The following is a 20,829-nucleotide window of genomic DNA, read 5'->3' on the forward strand; positions in this document are numbered from 1 at the left end:
TGACAACCTAGTTTCATTCTGACAAGTTTAAGAATGGCTGCCTGAATATTAAAATACATGAATGAAACTGTTCACAGAACACACAGTGTAACTATTAGCTCATGAAAACCGATGTAAATCAGAACATTCATACTCAAAGAGAAAATGCATCTATATGGATGAGAAATTAAGAAAAGCCTCTTTATTTATAGTAGACACATTTCTCAAAATCAAAATGCCTTAACTATCCCTTAAGATGTCACAACTTCATGCAAAGAGGTACAGCCCAGTCACCAGGGACTATGCCCAGACTAGTAATGCTCCTGATGCCATTTAGTCTTGGAAAATTTTCTAAGGTATGGCAGCCTTTTGATGCCAGTCAGGTGTTGCAAAACACTCTCTTCTCATCACCTTACAGAAAGCCTGCAATATTTAGCAGACAAAATTCTGCAACTAGTATGGGGTTTTTTAAAATGTTTTGGCTGAAAGCAAGAACATACGTTATTTTGGTTCAAATACTCTTCATTTCTGTTTATCTAATATACAGCACTAAAATCCTTGCCAAGTTCTACTTACGTATCTGTATCCAGGGAGAAGTAGTCATACAGTTTAACTATTCGGGGGTGATCCAGTTCTTTGTGTATTCTATACTCTCTGCAGGCATGTCTAAAAGAAGATGGATACATTAGCCTTCTACAATCAACAAAATGCTATTAAGCTTAGCATATGAAGTGTAAGTAATTAGTATTTACTTGTGGTAGTTTTCTTTCTTTTCATCCCTCCAGCTTTTGTTAAGCTGGTGAATCTTCACAGCAGCATATCTTTGTTCATAAAGATCAAAAGCCTAAAAAAAGAAATGCATGAATATGGCAAAGTTATAACCAAAGGTGATAAAAATAACATCCAGTAAAGTGAGGAAAAAAGATGGCATGTCATTCACCAATCTATTGACAAGGCTACTGTCATGCTACCTCTCCTCCACAGGTTAACTGAAGCCTGGTCAACCCATTACAGTCTTTCTACTTAATTAGATCACATTTTGTTGTCCTACCCCCCCAAATTAAATGTACATGGCTCAAAAATTATATTTATCAGCCTCAACAAACCCTACCTTGTATACTTCACTGAAGCCACCTCGGCCAAGTAAATGGAGTAACAAATACCGTTCGTTCAATGTGGGGTGATCTTTAAATCTTGAAAGAAAAAAAAAAGGTTTTATTCTGATTAAGGTAAACAAGTAGCATCTAAAATGCAAATTTCTTAGTATTACTCATCAAATGGCTCATTCCACCACTGCCCTCTCTCCTCATGGCAACATAAACATTTTTGCAACTGGGCAAAGAACTAGACCAGGAAATTGATCTGGATTAAAATTAATCCAGAAAAATAAACCACAGGAGCTGGTTTTAATTTGGATTGATTTCCAGCATCGGTTTAGTAAAGAAATGCCATTGCAAGCATGTGAAAGAAACAGGGCTAAGTAGCCAGGCAGAGGCAGAACCAGTTCCTTTCGAGCAACAGTGCCAGCTTAAAGTGTTAGTGAAACTGTAGTGTCTGAATTTGTCATGACTGAAAACAGACTTAATGATGTTATGTAATTATTACTTTCAAAACCACACAGTAACTGCATATTATGTAGCAATTTAACATTGTGATACACTGCCATTCAAGGTGAAACACAAAGTAACAACATAATATGGTTTTTTTCCTGCTAGGTACCTATACCTAGAAGGAACGAAATCACAGAGCCATAACCACAAACCTAGTAATAAGTGCAGCACAAAATTGCTGCTGGTGCATCAAACCTCTTGCATTATTATCAACTAAGTGAACTGCATTAAGTTATCTCACAAGTGTTTTGGTTTTTCTTAAACTTAATAATATGATCTAGCAAGTTTCAGCTCTTCTCTATAAGCTGTGTGGCTATGTTTTTTCTTGCATATTCAACAGAAACAATAATAAATTTACTAAATTGTAATAAATTTTAGTTAAGGTTAAATAAATTGGTGTTTAAAACACATATATAAACACAGAAAAGCAAAAAGAAATTACGAACAAGTCTCTCTTCTACAGGTAAAATGTGATACTAGAGAATTACTTTAAAAACAGTCATGTAAAATTAAGGCAGTGAAGACTCTTACTGTGAATTATCTTCATTATTTATTCTTTTCAGTTCTCTAATGTGAAGATTCCTAACTCTTTCCAAACGTTCAAGTTCTGCTTGTATTTCAGCTTCCTCCTGCAAAAGAAAAGAAGGAAATATAAAAGCTCATTTACTTCCCATTTGAAAAGGGTATTTTTACCCCTGCATCAATACTAGTGGTGATGGAGGAACATTACATTACAAAACCCTGCTGAAGCAGAAGAAAGCACTGCTTTTCTCCTAAAGGCAGAAAAATTCAGAAAGATAAGCCAAAAGCCTGTTTCAAGAAATTTTTCTGTTCATGAACCCACAGGTAATGGGATGTTCATGGTTTTGTTCTGCACTGTAGGGATGCTGCTTCAAATGAGAGGCAGCTGGGTTTTGTACCTCAGCCAAGCAGATAAATTATCTGGGAAGTAGTCTGAAATTGATGTACAAAAAAAAGAAAAAAACTGCAATATGGGCAATTATAGATTCTGTACAAACCAACAGATTAAGAAAAGACATGTAAAAGATTTTAAGGCTGAAGTGCAAATCAAGTAGAAGAATAAAAGAGCATGTCATTACAGCAGAAACATTCTTAAGGTGCTAAAACAAGACACCAAAACCAATCTAATTAGAAAAGATTTTTCCATATGAATCTTATTAAAATTACAAATAAAGAATGTGTACTGTGTAAGATTTTAAGTGCAACTTAAACAGGCAGGTAGGAGAACATTCCTTAACTAATTTCAGCACTTAATTTTATCTCATCTTTATTCTATGCACTAGGAAACAATGAAAAAATGAAATAATCATTTATTAAGGTCCTCTAAAATCATATAGATTTCATGATGCCTAATTTGTGGAAACTATGTATCCATACTCAAACTGAGAAACATACTCATTGAAAGATACTGTAGAGAGGGTTATATTGATTTCAGTTAGTGCTTCTAGAACTTGAAAATTTGAGGAAAGGGGAGAAAAATTAGTCCATATCAGAAAGCTCATAATTATGGAATTATTTCAGCTGAAAAGGAAAAAAGGCCTGGCATCTGATACATATTTTTTTAGTAGCAGCACCCGTCACCACCTCTTGTTATTTTGGCACAGCCTTTTGCACAGACACATGGTATACCAAACTGGAATACTAATCAATCTTTTCTTTAAGAAAAAAAAAATCAGAAGAAATAAAAGAAAAAAAGAAACAAGCATCACAAAAAAAAATACATATTTGTTTTTTGAAAGAAGCCAGATCAGTTGTGGAATCCAATTTATTCTCTGACTCTACAACTCAGTGGTGCTGGTAAAAGCAACAGAAAGCAAGCCATGGCACAAGGGGATGGAGGCACAAGTCAACAAGGTAGAGAGTAAATGCCATAATGACATAGCATTTTCATAAACCCATATCCTGAAGCAACAACTGTATTTGTATGATCTAAAGCACGTATTAAATGACCACATATCCCATGAATTGAGGAGTCTGGACTAGATGATTTCAGTGAATACCCTGAAACCATCCCCATAAGCGATGGAAAAAATTCTCATCCCAAAACAAGACATGAGATGAACCTCCAAGGAGGAAATGAAAATCAAATTCCTAATAATTTAAAAGCTGGACTAAGTAGTACTGATATGCCAGCAGATCTGGGTGGACCATTTATTTTTCCTAAGATACAGTGTCAAGAGTTGAGTTTTTTCCTGTTTATATAATGTTAAACTCTTTTTTTCTATATTTACACACATCCCCTGCAGTTCTCTGCTAAATACCCTGAAATGATAGGCAGTTCCTCATAACCCAGTAGTCCTTTATAAAAAGAATTTCAGTCCTTCTTCCCTCACAAAAGGCCACACACTTATACACACAATTGTCTATGTTCTTCCCAAAGGCTAACAAAAAAAAAAATCCATCAGTTATGCCTCTTTTGGACCTTTTTGTTCATATATTATGCAATTCAGTGGTTCTCAAAATGTGGTTCATAGGCCAGTGTTAGTCCAAAGAGAACTGGCTGGTTGCATTGTTTCCAGCTGTTATTTAGGACACTCAGGCTGTGAATACCTTTAAGCAAGAATAAACCAGCTTAGCTGCCTCAGGTCACTGCTATATAAAAGGAAGTGAGAAAACAAGAGCCTCTCTCCAGGACCAAAGCAACTAGCTGGAAAAGAATTTCCTGGGTAGCAGTAGGAAAAGAAAACTGGTGGTGGCAGCATGTACAGGGCATCAAAAATAAGAGCACCAGGAAAGTATCTCAAGAGTGAAAAGGAAGAGGAGTAGTCAGCAAAACAGCATATGCTGAAGGAATGAAGAAAAGAAATGTAAATAGCAAAGAGGCTCAGGGAAGAAATACAGCCATGTAAAATGAAGGTAACAAAATTGTTGTACTTAGTTAAAGACAAAATCTGTATCACACATGCAAATTATAATGTAAGAATGTATTTTTATTATTTTCTTCAGATATAATCAAGTATGATTTGCTAAGAATAACACTTGTTTCGCCCCTGGCATTTAGTCAAGGAATTTCCATCTTTTGTAAAGTACTCCAGCATTGATGCTCAAGGTGAAACCAAAATTCCAGTATTAAATGATCCTGTAACAGTTTATTTCATCTATCATTTGAAATTCCCATTAAACTTCCATAACATTAAAGCATGGGAAAAAAACCTTCAGAATTTCCTAACAGAATTTCATGTGAAGCTGGAGCTTCTAAACCATTCACAATGAAGAACAATGTGGGCAGTCTACTCCACCAGCACCAGCAAATTATATGCAGATTTCCTACTACAGATTCAAGTACTTTCCTGTCATATTCTTTAGAAAAAGCTGCAGCTTTCTCAAGGGGCCCAGTTGAGTTTATTACAGTAGGATTTGTAACAGGTGGCTTGTACATTTGAAGAGAACAGGCCTAAAACAAACTTGCAACATTTCAAGGGGAAAACACTATGACCTGTTTTGACTCAACTCAGGAACTACTACTCAGCACATGTAAGTCCTTTTTCTTTCACTCTTGTTGAGATATTTCTGTCTGCATCAACTGCCATTCCATTTTACAGGTTATTCCTCAAAATCTTTGCTTGAATGAGCAATAGTTTCTTCATATAATAATTATCTCACAACACAGATTTATTAGAATTATGGGGTTCAAGAAAAAGGTTTTTTCAAAAGTCAAAAACAGGAGTACAATATCTGACTGCAGAAATAATGTAGGACATAGAGAATAGATTTTCCATAAAAGTAGGAAAATTATATTCTCTTGTGATAGGTAATATGCTAACTGATAACAACTGAAGCGAATACTGCAGAGGATGAAAATGTTATATTAATTCAGAAGTACAATGCTGTGAATTGGACCTTTTTTAAGGCCAAAAAACAAAAATAAAGAGCCCACACATCAAACTTGGCTGGCTCACTGAGCTGTGAAACAGAGCTCAGAAAGTGGAAGGGGAAGAGCAGGACTGGAGGCATCATCACTGTTAGCACTCTTAGAAAGATTTAAGGAACCAGGACAGTGTTACATTGGATGGACTCATTGCTGCTCCCTTGTAATCCCAGTGTTTATGAAAACTTGCACAAACAGAAACAAAAGGAAGGTCACTATTAGGAAAAAAGTAGTGCAGCACTTTTAGTATTGGGTTTTCTAATCAGACAGTTCGGAACAATCTATTTCTTCATTTTGACAGTACTAATTTTTATGGGTTTGGCCATGATTAAAAAACCATACCTTTTTGAGATGTCCTAACCGAAGCTTGAAAATTTCTTCCTGTTCATGGTACTCTGCTAGAGTCAAACTGAAAAATGAAATAATAATGGAATTATAACTTTTATATGGTGGCAAACAAAACAATAGCATTTTTACTTAAAAACTACAGTACATCCAGTATCTTGTTATTTAGAAGTCACTAGAAGTGCTAGAAGTACATTTCTGAACCGTCTGAACATCTTGGATTTGTCATTTCAGGGTCAAAACATACCTACAGAATGCCTATATTTGGTATTCTGCAATATTAACTGCCCCTCCCATTGAACCATTTTGCTTCTTTCAGATAGCCTGTTATTGACCTAGGTGCATCTTGAATCATATCACCATCCCAGACTTGAGCTGACACTACTCCACTGCTTGGTTCTCAACTCTAACACATTCAGAAATCAGACAAGAATGGTAACACTGGATTTCTGAGCTGTGATTTACAGACAGTAGTGCAAAACCATACATTTCAAGTTCATTAGCACTACACTTTGCATGAAACTACAAATTCAGCTTTGAATTCACAAGTGACTCTCCTGCTTCTTTTCTTTGCATCTTCCCTTTCTCGGCAATTTCTGGCTACAAAGAATTCAGTGGTCCCTCACTGTCTATGGACTTGCTCAGACACACAGTTATCATGCAGAGAATCTGGACTGATTGCACAGATTAGTAACTAGGAAATCTGAGAACTGACTGCATGCAGTATCCATCTGATGAACAAAAAAGACGAACCACCCAAAAAAAACAGACCCAAGAGACTTAAGTTCCAGATTAGAAACCATGCACATATGAAGAAGAGAAACAGGGGATGAGGAAGGAGAAAGAGCTGTGGCCTCTTTAAAGAATTCAGACAAATCCCTACAAAAGAAATTAAAAGTACACTTTTTTCTTGTTTTGCCCAGACCTAATACTTCTCGCATGATATAAAGCTAAAACTCCCAGTATAACATCTTCTCACAAAGTCTGTATTCCTGTGGGTTCAGCTATCAGCTGGGAAGATTGTTACACAAGGTGGTTAGAAGGCTACACACGCTGTTTGTATTCCAAATCTGAGGACTAGGATGTCTTGAGAATCACCAATAGTTTTCTCAGAGATGAGGGACACTAATTCAGATTTCACTTACAGCAAATGCCAACCAACTTCAACAAAATTTGCAGAAATCTAATAGACTATGAGACTTCTTCCTCCCTTTTAAACTTCGAGTTTACCACAGTTTTCAGAATTCCAACACCTGTATTCTTATTGCATCTCAAAAGCTGTCAATAAAGGAGTGCATCTTTCTCTGATAAAATCTGGTGGTTATGAAGCTTTCATAGAGCCCTTTCCATTCCTGTTAGTATAAATACAGAATTTTGCTGCCCATTTTATGATTTTACCAGAACAAAAAACTGATTCAACCGCATCTCAGTGAAATTATTGAGGGTTTTTTTGACCACACCATCTAAATTTTCAAGAAATTGGAAATAGTCTCACAAGGCTGTAGTTATTTCATCAGCCTTCTGGGTCTGTAGCATATAGAAAACACTCAGATCAGGTGACAAAAGCAGCCATCATCACATCCTGTCAGAATCTGAGAAGCAAGCAATTGTTTCTTTCAAGACATATCAAACAAAGTTACCCTGCATCTTTTTTTTCTTACTGAAATTCAGAGCAGTCTTGTATTAGTCAATAGACATCCCCAAAAACTCTGAAGGCAATGGAGGGAGAAAATTTGCCTCTCTGAGAAAGGCAAAAGGTCTCTTACTACCAGACTTTGGGACCTAACATTTATATTCTTTTTCTAGCAGAATCTCCTCTGGGTTTAGACAATGTATGCTACATCTGAAAAGAAGAGGCATTAAAGCAAATGTAAAATGGGCTGTCTCCATAGCTGGGAAAGCTGGCAATGTACTTGGACTTTGTACAGTCCAAGCAACAGCAAGAAACATAAGAAACAAATGCTCCAATTCCTGCTGAAATACATCTACCAGCACTATCAAAGAAATGCAGACCATGCTAGACGACTTAAAACAATATCCCCGCCACTTTTTCAATACTTCTATTATAAAAGCAAACTACTCTAACGTGGATTAATTTCTCAGTTAAAAAAGACCAATGCCAATGTTTACAAGGTTGAATATTGCTGTTTCCAGATTCTTGTCTACGCTATAAATTACAGCTTTACAGAAATACAGACAGTAAAGTTTGTCTTTCTCAAGAAAAAGAGTGAGCATTTTAGGTGGCATTGCAAAGCTGAACCACCAGCAAAACACACTCAAAATATGAAGTTTATGACATGGCCTATCAGAACTTTCAGTGAACACTGAGAGCCCTAAAACCACAGATCCCATTAAAAACTAATATAATACAGAAAATTTGGTCCTTTTTGTAAAACCTGAGGTGTCCACACAGAGTTACAAAGAGCCTAGACCGCTCTGGCAAGTATTGCCTTTCAGAAAGTCCTGAGACAGCCCTCTTGAGCACAGAGCACAACTTGGATGTCATATTGAAAACATTAACATTCAAAGCCACTCTTCCCATGTTTCTATGCCACAACCCAATAAATGATTGTTTTCCATTTTTCTATTGCCTTACAAATCCAGCTCTATTAGAAGCACAGCATGTTTCACAGCAATCTAAAACTGTCATTACTGACCACCACATTTTGGAGAAAGGCATATAAAACACAGAGCGGTACACAGATATAGTCACTTTGGATTTTGTTCATTTACTTCTGAAAAATAAAATTTTATTCTCTCATACTTGGAAACACTTTTTTTTTAGGAGTTTATTAGTTTTTATGTAAAAATACAGTGCACTTTGTATTAAAATAGCACACAACTAACAGCACTAAGCCAATAACAGCGTCTGTTTTCTGGCTGTAGGCCACCAGCTCACTGCACAGTTTGAAAACATCCTACCAGCCTAGAGACTGCTCCCCATCAGCCCAACCCTTTCTACCTGCATCCACTCACACCTATTGCAGGGCAGTGGCACGCTGGAGGCACCTTTTGAAAACAGAATTACAGAATCACACAATGTCTGGGTTGGAAGAGACCTTAAAGATCATCTGGTTCCAACCCTCCTGTCATGGGCAGGGATGCCACCTACTAGATCTGGTTGCTCAGAGCACCATCCAAGGCACCTACAACACACCATAGTTTTCTGCAGAAGGGATTGCTCCTTTATCACCTGAGACAGGTCTCATCACACATGGAGGGAGAAAGGCTGAGGAGCACAGGGTAGGGACATCAACCAGAAACAAGGCTGCTGTCATCTTAAAATGAACAGTCAGGCCTGGGGCTAATCTGAGGAGCACAGAGGAAGAAGGGCAGCCGGGAACAGGTTGCATGAATTAAGTCTGGTCCTGACCATGTTTTTTCCTGCACAAAACTACTGTACAATAAATGCTGTATTGTAATAATTTAAATTTGGCTGCTGTCTGTGGCCAGATAAACAGATTTATTGCATGTGTTTCTGAAACACATGCAATAAATTCCAGAAATTCCCCAAAATGCACTGGACACATTCTGTGTATGTAGCATAATTCTCCTGTGACAAAGGGCCACGATGTGCCTCTCTTACTTGCTGCTGGAAGAAAGAAGATAGCATTCCTGGCCTGAAAAACTTGATTACCACCAATTACAACTTTTTATTTTTAATTAGAAAGAATAGGCCTTTCAGAGGCTTATGTTTTCACCACCAAATTTCAAAGATTTTGACACAATACACATGTGTTGACATAACCAGGGTTCTTTTCACTTCTTCCTCCCAAGTGCAGATAAAACCTTCTACAATCAAAATTGTTTACTAGTGGGTACAGACAAGACAAAAACCCCAAACTAGCCATGTGTTCCTTGGTTCTCACTATGATCAAGCCTAGTCTGTTTACAAGCATCTCTCTTCCCACCTCTGCCCTGCTGGAAAATCATCCTGGATACACAGGCACAGGAGAATGCAGCCATGCTCTCAAACAGCCATATACACATCCAATACAAGTTTTCTGGCTACAACTTCTGAAGTTCTTCCCTTTTGGTCCAACCTTATTCTCAATCCAGTTCCCCAAATTTCTACAAGGATGAATAAACTTCAACCAAGTCAAAACCTTTCATGACGTCTTTCCACCCATTGTTTCCATGTATGCCTTAGAAACAGACTGCCTCAGGAAAGGAGCTGTCTTTACTTGTCCAGTAAAGCCCAGACACATTGTTGTCACTTCAGAAAAAGTTCCTGAAAATATTTTTATTTGTTCTATACAGAACAGAATGCTCCTGCTATGATGCATTTGCTCAGCCACAGTAACAAACCCTGCCAGCTCTCTCTGCCCTCCTAGCCCAAAGTGCACACAGAGACAAGGATGCATACAGGCTACCATGGAGGAACTGGGAAGCACTTCAAGAGGTGACAGGGAAGTGAATACAACTGCAATGGCTGAAGCTGCAGAAGAAGGATTCCACCATCTTAACCACAAAAAATATTGCTCCTAGAAACAGCTGTCTGGTGAAATAAGAGCTGCTTCCAAAAGGTGGGGACTTGCATTATACTCTTACAGAATCTTCTCTCATGTCTCCAAAGAACTTGGAAGAGCGTTTTCAAACAGATTTTTTCCAGGGCTAAAAATGAAACCTCTACTTCAAATTTTTTATTTTTTTAAATTTAAATATATTTATTCATTTCATATAAGACTAATAAAATTACTTTGCTCAGTAGAAAACAGAGCTCTCAAAACTGAAACTACACTTTAGTTTTGGCTTAGGCCACAAAAAGGGGAAGAATGATGGAAAAGCAGGACAGTGCTTAGAGTCATGTGCTCCATGTTCCTTGAAGCACCAATCCACCATTCACTCACAAGACACTGGCAAACTGGCCACTTTTATAACAATAACTTCAGAGCAAACAGTCTGCTTTTACATTCCTATCAGAGACCACAGTAAATTCAGCTAAACTCCAACAATGTCCTTATTAAGAATGCCTCAGGCAACACCTTCAGTATGATTCCAAATAGTTGACACCTGTTTGCAGAAAAAGCTTCAATACTCCTGATTGTTACAAAGCTGTACATCATTTTGTCTCATCAATACCAGAAGATGGAGATATTTTTTAAAGCAAACAATGGTAACAGTAGTAAAGACACCTGCTGGTAACAAACCCTAGCAAGTTGTTTGTATGTTTTAAATAAACCTGCTTGATCACTTGTATGTATGTTGTATTAATTCACTGGTGGTTTAGTTCATTAATCTCAAGCAGCTCTGCATTTTCTCATGCCTCATAAAAACAAAACCTTTTCCATTTGACTACACTAATTAAGATCATTACTGTCAAAGTAATGCAGAAACAGTGATAAGCAATGTAATAGGAGATAATCACCTAGAGCACATGACAAATTTACTCTAAAATGGAAGTGCATCATTAATGTCTTACCAAGATACACAAAACTATTCTGTACTGAGAAGCAGAAAGGAATCAACACGTAATACTACAATACAAAGTTATAACAAATCCTAAATACAAAAAACCCCTTTCAAGGCCTAAGAGCATAATGCAGCTGTGATCTCAGGATGCATTACAGATCTCCTCAAAGACCTGAAACAAAATTTATAAGCTTACGATACAGGCAAGTAATCTCATATCTACATTATATAATGATCAAGCTATGATACCTAAATGCAAAACAGTTTTGATTTAATTACTGCTTACATTTTTGCTAGCATTAGATACAAAAGGACAATTTTGATTGTTCTCCTGACAATTCCATAACAAGCAAGCATTTTCACGTGTCATTTAACATGTAACTGGTTAAGCCAGATGAAATGAAAATTTGCAGTCTTTAGTAAATTAGAAATTATTTAACACCATGTAACACCAGAAAATATTCTGAAGTTTATTACCAGGAATTCATCTTGTCCTACGAAAAAATTAGAACATGTTGTCTGTATTTTTCCACCAATTTATATTTCATCATCTCTCAAAGGAGCAATAAGAATATGGGAGTATAACCAGCCAAAAGTTAGCAAATAAAAATTTCTGTAAATTTTCGTGTATTTTCCATTACTTAAATGTTACTTTTAATAACGGGAGGGATTACATTCAAACAAACAGCAATATATTTTAACACAACAGCAATATTTACTGTACTATTCTGAAGCATTAATTGTGGTCTAAGGAGAAACACAGGCACTAAGCATTACTAAAAAGTCCTAATGAGCAACGACTCTTCAGCTCTCTACCAAAACAGGAGTAACACTAACCAAGATTTGCCTACATTGCCAGCCTTACTACTGTATTTTCGTGGTATTTTTGTCACAGTAAAATAACTTCACAATGTGAATTTTAAGAATGAGGCATTATGCAAAACACATGCAGCTGTCTTCAAAAGGATGGTCCAAATGTATTTATTTAGCAGATATAACCAGAGCAATTTATATACCCTCCATCCCCCCAGGTATAAACTACTGCCTCCACATGAGAGAGGTGGCAAGAGACTATGCTCAATACAGGTAGCTTACTTCAGCAAAGTAACACAGATTATTTGCTACTCTTTTAAAGCCTAATTATTTACTTTTTACTTAAAAATAAACTAGGAACTGCTATACTATCAGCTTCAGCATCTTAGCCTAAAGGGCAGTAACTGATATATTGAAGCAGCAATTCCATAAAATATTCAAATGAAATGTCAAGAACACATCTTTGTATGCCTTGAATTATACCCTTTCTGTCTGCAGGAAAAAGATGTCCTCAGAAAAAAGAGAGTTCTTTGAGAACTTTCAATTTTTATCTTTCAATGACAAAAAATGCCAACACTGTCAATACGTAAATGGGATCAGTAACTTCTGAGTGTTGGTCTCAGGATGTAGCATTCAGAAGGAGAGAAAAGATATTTCCATTTGTTTTAAGACATGTCTTCACATACTAAAGGCTGAAAAATGATTTTTTTTTTTTTTTTTTTGGTCAACTAGATACTGATATATGGGAAAAAATAATCTCCAACTGAAAGAGAAGCTCTTAAACCAATGTGGATACAAAAAAGTTCAATTGGTATCAGTGACATTAGAAGACTAAGAAGACAGGACAAGGAGACTTCTAGATCAGGATAACATAAGGAACATTGCCTATCCCCAGAATGGGCCGTTCTCTGGTGACTTTACCAAAAATAAATTGTACAACAACTTCACAGACAGTGGTGCAAATTTCCCTAGCATCAGCAAGTCCTTAGTGAGAATATAGCTGCTGAATATACTGAGTGTCTTTTTATGCTGTTATTTGAATAGAACATGCACAGACAATATCTCAGAATTTATGTAAAAGACTGATTGAAATGTTAAACTTACAGCTGTGGTAAATTGGGTCTAACAAAGGGATCGTTTTCTGCCCCATTCACAGCTTTATTCTTCCTCTGCTTGGGTTCAGAATTGGCAGATGGTGCCTGAGAATTATTTGTAGTTGGAGGCTTTCGCTTGGCCAGGAGCTTTCTCTGCCTTTCAATGTCTTCCCTTTGTTGATTCACCCACTCTTGCTGCCTGTAAACCCCAAAAAAAGCTTTATTAAAGTTTCATAAATTAGCATTTTTTCAAGAACTATCTTTTTAACTGGTAAGGCATTTAGAAATTTAAAAAAACTTACTGAATATGTGAAAATGTTTCCTAGGAGAATGAACACCAGTGTTCTTCATTAAGTGGAAAAATTTTGCTAAAGTTATGACACAATTTACTTTTTAAATATATGGTGGTTTCAGGGGGATTGTTTGGTTTTTGTTGTTTTGAGGTTTTGTTGAGTTTTGTGTTTTGAGGTTTTTTGTTTTGTTTTTGAAAGTGCTATGCATGACTTCTGCACTAGAAAAATCTAAAACAAAAAAATCTGTCTGAGCTGGTGGATATCTTATTTTATACAATCAAAACCACTCCCTGACAGCATCAATAGAGAGCACCTGATCTTTATAGGCCAAATACTGAATTTGATCTGGCCATTCCCAAATAAATCATAAGTTTGATTGCATGGCAAACGATTACAGCTTTTATGCAAAACACATCTACAGACTGTTTTTATGACTGTTTAGAAAAACAGTGTCCCAGGCAATACCATAATGCTAAGACTAAATACTGTCCTTCAAAAACAAAACTCTCGGTGAATTACTTCTCCAAAATATATGTATCCTTCTATCTATAAATCTCTCTGTATGTCCAATGAATCAGACTCATTACCAAAGAACTCCTTTGGAAGCACTGCATAATTACTTTACCACCATCTCTGAGAGTCTTGCAGAGCTCTTTTCCTTGGCCCATCTCTGCTGAAATACCTGCTATGGCAGCTCTTTTCCAGTTGGTTGCTCTCCCCCATCCACTTGCACTAGATCCTGTCTGAGGCTGCCAGATTTGTCACTGCTCCTTCACAGCACTAAGGAGCTGGATGCCAGAAAAAGCTGCAGCCATGAGGATGTGCAGGTAGCACCCGTGTGACCAGTGAGAACTTCACAGACATCATCTGTCCCAATGACCACCAGTGATACTTGGTTAGCTTCCTGAAAAATCACTGATTTGCCTTTATAATTCTATCAGCTGAGTTGGATAACCATGTTATTTACAACATTCATGCTTTTGTAAAGATAGTTAAAACAAAGTGGAACCAAACTGTTTTTGAAAGACACACAACCTTAGCATTCCCTCACCTGATTAATGGAGTTCTATACTCTATTCTCAGTCTTCAAAAGGCAAAGCAAAATACAACCTACGAAAAGCTGCTTCAATGCTAGAACATTAGTAGTAAAAAAGTCCACTAGAGGGAAGTAACAATTAGTGAGAACTTTAAGAACACAGCATTGACTAACTTCACAAGATTCTGAAATGCAAAGCCATCTGTCCACTGTTCAGTAAATGAAGCACCATGACGAACTGTTGTAAAATGCCCCAGGCGTAATCTGTCTTGCATGCTCTTCTCTCTGCTTGCCAGCTTCTCCTGTGTGCTCTAAGAAAACAACAAAAAATTTTCATATTTAGTAACACTAACATGTTCAAAAAGTCAATAAAACACTCAGGGGTTTTCTTCTCCTCCAACAGCCTTTTAAGGCAAGGATAAGAGAAGTGTCAACAAAAATATGTTGTAGTATTTACCCCATTTATTCTAATTTCAACAGAACTCAAGCATCTGCAGTTGCCAGAACCAGTACTAGAGGACAATTTATGTACCAAAAACCCCCCTGAGTTTGGCTCCATTTCCCTATAAAGTTTGCTGCTCTTCATCATTAAAAAATCACTTTATTTAGAGCATCAGCATCATAGAGGATACAATTAAGATTCTATCTGTACATATCTGCTACAACAAATGAACTGACTCAGATATCCTAAAGAAAGCACTCCCTATACTTGGCCTGGAAACTTCCTTGGCAGAGCATCTATGTCAGTACTTGTACCAAGTGACCCAGGGCAGGGACCTCTGTGTGGCAATGCTCTGTGGGCAGCCTTAGCTACACTCAGATATTCACTTGAGGAAGTGAAGCAGATTCTCTTCTTAGAACCAGCTCTGCTACCACAAGAATCCTTGGGATGTGACAACCAACTGAGTCTGCCTGCTCTCCCTCAAAGAAAGAGCACAATGAACACCTCATGCAAGGAAACCTCTTTGATTGCTGCAAATGCTTGCTTCATAGCAAATGTCTATGGCCCAAAATCACACACACCCAAACGGAGAAGCTGTCAGAATTAGGGCTGTTTTTACAAACAGACTTCTAGGCTGAAGAAGGGCCTTTCACAGGAAACATCCCTTGTGGGATTCTCAGTCTGAAGGTATGCACTTACTACTATCATGCCAAACAGATCCGATGCATCTTTTCCCTGCATTCCCCTCATGCTGGAACTTAAAAGAGATCTGCAATAATTTATTTATGACATGCTAGTGAGAAAACTCCTGAATCCTCCAATGGCTCGCTTTGTGCCGTGGTGTATGACAGCAGGATCCACAGCCAGCACTAGGGAAGGCACTGGGGCTGTTTATCTTAAACTTTTTTGTACCTTAATTTCTAATAACATGATTTGCTATTAACTTTTTAAGATTTTTCAAAAATAGGCTATTTTAAAGAAGAGGGAGAGAAACAAGGTATCCTTGTCATCTAATAAATTGCTACTAGTTCAAATATAATTGGTGTGAAATTTTAAAAAAGTGATTCTTTCATTAATGGTAGTATGAAGGCAGTCATCTTCATTTCCTTTTTTCCATTAATTCTGAGCTAACATGGGCATTTTATCATTTTACATCAAAAATTACAGTAGCAACTTAAGTGTCTCACAGAGAGATATTATCCATCTCCTCTTCACAATAGATTATGTTAAAAAATTCTTTTATCCACTGTAATCTTACCATTTTGCCAGAAAATATGCCATATATTAAATTCCTACATTCATAGCTTACATGATTTGCTATTCTGAATTACTGATGATGGGTTAATCCTTAAATTAAAAAAGGTACATTTTCCACAATCTGAAAAAGGTTAAATGTTTTTTTTAGCTCATTCAGGTTTATAAAAATATTGCCAAATAGAGACCATGGATACAAAGTTTCAATCTCAAGTGACAAATGTGAAAAAGTTGAAGATAAAATGAAGGAATCATTATGGAGTTTTACAGAAATCTCCCAGCTTTTATCACAAAGATTTTAAGAGCAGTAAACTTACCTTTTCAATTAGAAGCTTCTTGCTCATTGAAATACATTTGTTTAACCTTTCTTTGTATTTTTCAAGTAGTTTTTGTTGTTCATCTATTTGTCTTCTAAGATCACAATTAGCCTAATAAATATATACAAAATATGAAGAGATATATTGAAATACCATTTCTAATTCAGCTGTCACAGCAAATAAACATATCTAATTCCACATGACTAAAGTAAGGCACATACATGCATAAACACATCTATTTATCTAAATAAAAATTTCATTTCACAGATATATCCCTATCTATAGAAGGATGCCTTGATTCTTTTTTATTTCCTTTGCATTGTCCTGCATTCTGTATTACAGAGCATTCAGCAAAATGAGAACATATAAAAACTCTGTACCAATCTCATGTTCAGCTCTCCACTGAGGGCTTCACTTACATTCAAACTGGAAAATTTTAGCATTTGATCTTTATATATGATTCTCAAGTCATGTGAATCCTAACATCTTCAATTTAAAAGAAATCAAAAATTTCACAGTTATACAAGTTCCAATGATCTGAGTAGGAAGTTAAACAAATTCCCTGTGTTCCAATTTTATTTAACTTATTACTTTAGAAATCCTACAACAATATTATTTTGATTTAAAAAAAAATTAAACATTTTTTAGGCTTGTCTATTCCATACTGTTGAACATGTGTTAAAGCAATCTACATACACCATTTCATAGTACATCATTGCATGGGTTAATGTTTTTATGTATTGTACCTATGTATGTACATATACAAACACTAAACAGACCACAAATTGTAAAATATAGGTTTGTTTCATATTTCATATTTCTGTATATCCCCTCTCCAGTGTTTCCTTCAAGAGCATAAGCATTAAGATTTTTTTTTCTGAAAACATGTCTTAGAGTATAGTATAGTTTTCTTACTGAAAGTAGTTATTCATTGCCTGTATTTATTTCTGTCACAACCATCTCCATTCTGAAAACACCAACAGTTGTTCCACAGACAATGGCTATTCATAATTAGAACCAAAAAAACCCCCAAACCACCCGTTAGGTGAATTATAATATGAATTTAAGGAATTAATCAACTGCCTGCAAATGGTATCGGCTTTCCTTGCACCTTCAGAAGTCTATATACATATTTAATAATTAACAAGTTGTAGCACAGAAGCTGAAAAAAACTTACACATTACATTATATAGACTTCTTAGATTTAAGAAAAAAATTATGAAAATTAAAAACTTGTTATACCTTTTTAAGTAATTCTTTAAAAATCTAAAAACTTGCCCTCATATTCAGTCTGCTGTTCTGAATAAATACCTTTACCCATGTCCAACACTTACCCTGAGTAAGTCATCTATACGACCTTCTTTCTTTTCCAAGTCTTGATTTTTATTACTTTCTAGTGCAGCTAATTTCAGCATTGTGAGATCAGTCTAGAAAGAACATTTTGAAATATTTATCCTTTCCTTTTACAACTACAGCATTATTCTTTTTATGCTTGTTAGGCAGTGAAATAAACTACTTTAAAACATTCAACAGGACCAGAGAAATCTTATTTTCAGGTGTTTGGAAGTGTCATTAAAGGTTCTTATTCAAAATCACTTTAACTCTTCATGAGGACAACTGTGAACAGCTGGGACAAACCATTACCAGTATTAAAAGATTTCATCACCAACTGAGAATTACTGTTCATAAAAAAGCATAAAAAGCAGGGCAAGAATGTAAACATCAACAAATGAATTTCTCTGTATCAGTCAACAGGTGAAGCACCCTTTTTCTGACTAATGTGAAAGAAGAGATCACATCAGAAATGGCAGAGAGACTGAAACAGTTGATTTCAGCTTTTAGAAGTCATGCCAGAATTGTGTTGATCATTTTGATTGCCATCTCATCTTTCTTCTTCAATGTCGAATTTTAAATGCAGTATGACAATGGCAGCTGTCAATTCAAATACTGCCTGGAAAAGCAGCTTCTACTTCTAACATCACACAACAGCTAAAATCTTGAGCAAAAACCTACCAATGCCATGGTCATCTATGAAATCATGAAGTGCCATCCTGGGAGCTCAGCAAGTGCAGAATACAAAACTCACCAGAGGTATTTAAATTATGAGCTGCTGAACTTACCCAAAAAATGCTTTGACGCTTTTAAAAAGCAAAGCTTTTCAAAGTCTTTAAGAGTTTATAAGAAGTTAAAAGACAAAGAAATAAACATAACTAGTTTTTCTTTTTCTGCAATCTAAAGTGATCTACTCAAAAAGTTACCTGAGTAATTTTAATAGATAACTGCTTTGGTTGTGTGAGAGGGTGGTCCCCGAAAGCTAATGAAGTAGGAGAAGGACTATTCTGTCGAACCTGAAAAGCATGAAAGCAAAGAATTTTAGATACAGCTGTAGTATTTCATTATGAGCATAGCCTTGGTACAATTCTTGGCAGGAACTCCTCAAAGAAACAGAGAAATAAGGTATTTTTTTACACAAGCTCCTACTTGGAGCACTGCATTGAGAGCTATCAGTATGTTACATACCACTGGCAGCTCAGGAAGGATGCAATACATTTTTTGAGGAAACTAAGATTTTCACTTTTGGGAAACAGACTGAAAGATTTAAGACAATACAAGATGGACATAAGGTGATGTTAGTCTTACAAAGACTTATTTTTCTGATTCTGAGTTTTCACAACTCAAGAATAATGTGAGTTATTTTTGGAATGTTTCGTTCTCATGGGAGAATCTGAGAGGGGAAGCTAGTGCAAACCAGAAAGCAAATCCTGTTAATGAACCTAGTTTGTGTGAATGAGACCTTTTCCAAGATGAATTCCAAAATCTGTATTACACTCCATATTCTTGGCAAGACCAAGAGGATGCCTGAAGTTGAAAACACATGGAATAAAAGCTGAGGTCCACCTTCAGAGAAAACAAATCTTTTCTGTAACTGGCAAAATTTGTTTAGCCATTCAGCATGTTGGTATGCTGAGCACTGAAATTGTGCTTATGAGAATGAAAAAAATGAATTAGCACAACCAAAGAGAATTTTAGAGGCAGATTAGGTATCAATTATTGAAAAAAAATTACAATGTATCAAAACCTGAGCTTTTAAAGTCCCAAGCTAGGGGTCCAGGTTTCCTTACAAGTAACAAAAAAACTCCCCTTTTTTGTGTGAGGCCTAAGAATAGACAACATTACAACATTTTAACATTTATTCAACATTTTACATAACTACCCTGTATTTAAAAAGACATGTAAGAAAAAATGACCCAGTGCTATTAGAAAAATTTAGTTTTAATACTTAATTTCTTTTTTTTCCTGTTGGAAGAATGAATTCTTTCCCAAGACTTGCTTTTTTGAAAACTCCCCCCTTGCAAACAGCTTCTTTTCAGTTTTGTTATCTTTAGGCTACAAAAGCACGAGGTGCAGTTCTGAAGTTGCCAGACTTACAGAAGAAGGAGCGGAATGTGAGTTCTGAGGAGAGCGGATTGCGGGAGGCACGCCTCGCACCGGGCTCGAGCCGTTTCCACCTTGGTACTGCAGAGCACACATGGAACTCCCATGAGTCAATCTCAAATACATTCTACATCTACTGAAAGTACACACTACACTCTACAGCCCATCTGTACAGAGAATTTTCAATCAGACTGTATTACTTTTATCAGTGTAACCTTTAGCTGTTTTAAAGAACAGTGTGAAAGATAATTTTTGTATTTTAGTTTAGTTTGTCTCCATCAAGAGATGACTGCATCTCTACTTCAAGGTTTAATACTCAGAAGCATAAAGAAAAAAGAAGTAATGTCTCAAGAGGCCTGTCCTTTATAACAAAAAATGTTGTAGCATCCAAAAAAAAGCTAAAATGATATTTTATAAGAAAATTTTAAAACCAAAGTAAAATTTACAAAATTCTTACCTCAAAATAGTCACTAATCTTGTGACCACGTCCCCCAATATTCTTTCCTGCAATGAATACAACAATACATTAGAATTGGTTAAATAAATTACTTGTGCCTTACATTGTTACCTATAAAATAATTATAGTAAAATCTTACCACTTGTTAATTGGTTTTCTTTGATGTGGCAATACTTGATGTCCCTATATAGGTAATTAAGGGATTGCCAAAACAAAGGGATTTGCATATGCCATTCATTGAGAAATCAGATATTAAGTCACCCTCAATTCCTAAACCAGTTTAGAGAAGACTTTACAGAAACCCTAGACCTCTTAAAGACAACATGAAACTCATCTCTCATCCTACAGATCAAACCTTCAGCTCTGAGTCCCTCCCCTTTTCAAGGACTACCTCAAAATATCAAATTGAGCATGTCCACTAACATTATATACTCCAGGTGAGTTATTATGCCC

The 20,829-nt window shown here is 36.1% G+C and overlaps 1 protein-coding gene across 2 annotated transcripts in view; it reads right to left on the reverse strand.

The window, feature by feature from the left end:
• Positions 1 to 20,829, reverse strand: part of TLK1 (tousled like kinase 1) — a 66,148-nt gene that overhangs the window by 9,219 nt on the left and 36,100 nt on the right. For both annotated transcript variants that reach the window (XM_050976879.1, XM_050976878.1), the window contains exons 5-16: positions 20,377 to 20,423; positions 19,914 to 20,000; positions 18,743 to 18,832; positions 17,819 to 17,911; positions 16,485 to 16,595; positions 14,646 to 14,782; positions 13,153 to 13,341; positions 5,821 to 5,887; positions 2,121 to 2,218; positions 1,091 to 1,172; positions 732 to 823; positions 556 to 645 (exon numbers count right to left, since the gene is read on the reverse strand). In XM_050976879.1, coding sequence (XP_050832836.1) covers positions 556 to 645; positions 732 to 823; positions 1,091 to 1,172; positions 2,121 to 2,218; positions 5,821 to 5,887; positions 13,153 to 13,341; positions 14,646 to 14,782; positions 16,485 to 16,595; positions 17,819 to 17,911; positions 18,743 to 18,832; positions 19,914 to 20,000; positions 20,377 to 20,423 — 1,183 coding nt within the window. The remainder of the gene's footprint in view (positions 1 to 555; positions 646 to 731; positions 824 to 1,090; positions 1,173 to 2,120; positions 2,219 to 5,820; positions 5,888 to 13,152; positions 13,342 to 14,645; positions 14,783 to 16,484; positions 16,596 to 17,818; positions 17,912 to 18,742; positions 18,833 to 19,913; positions 20,001 to 20,376; positions 20,424 to 20,829) is intronic.

This window comes from Serinus canaria, chromosome 7 (genome assembly GCF_022539315.1).
Source record: "Serinus canaria isolate serCan28SL12 chromosome 7, serCan2020, whole genome shotgun sequence".
Lineage (NCBI taxonomy): Eukaryota > Metazoa > Chordata > Aves > Passeriformes > Fringillidae > Serinus > Serinus canaria.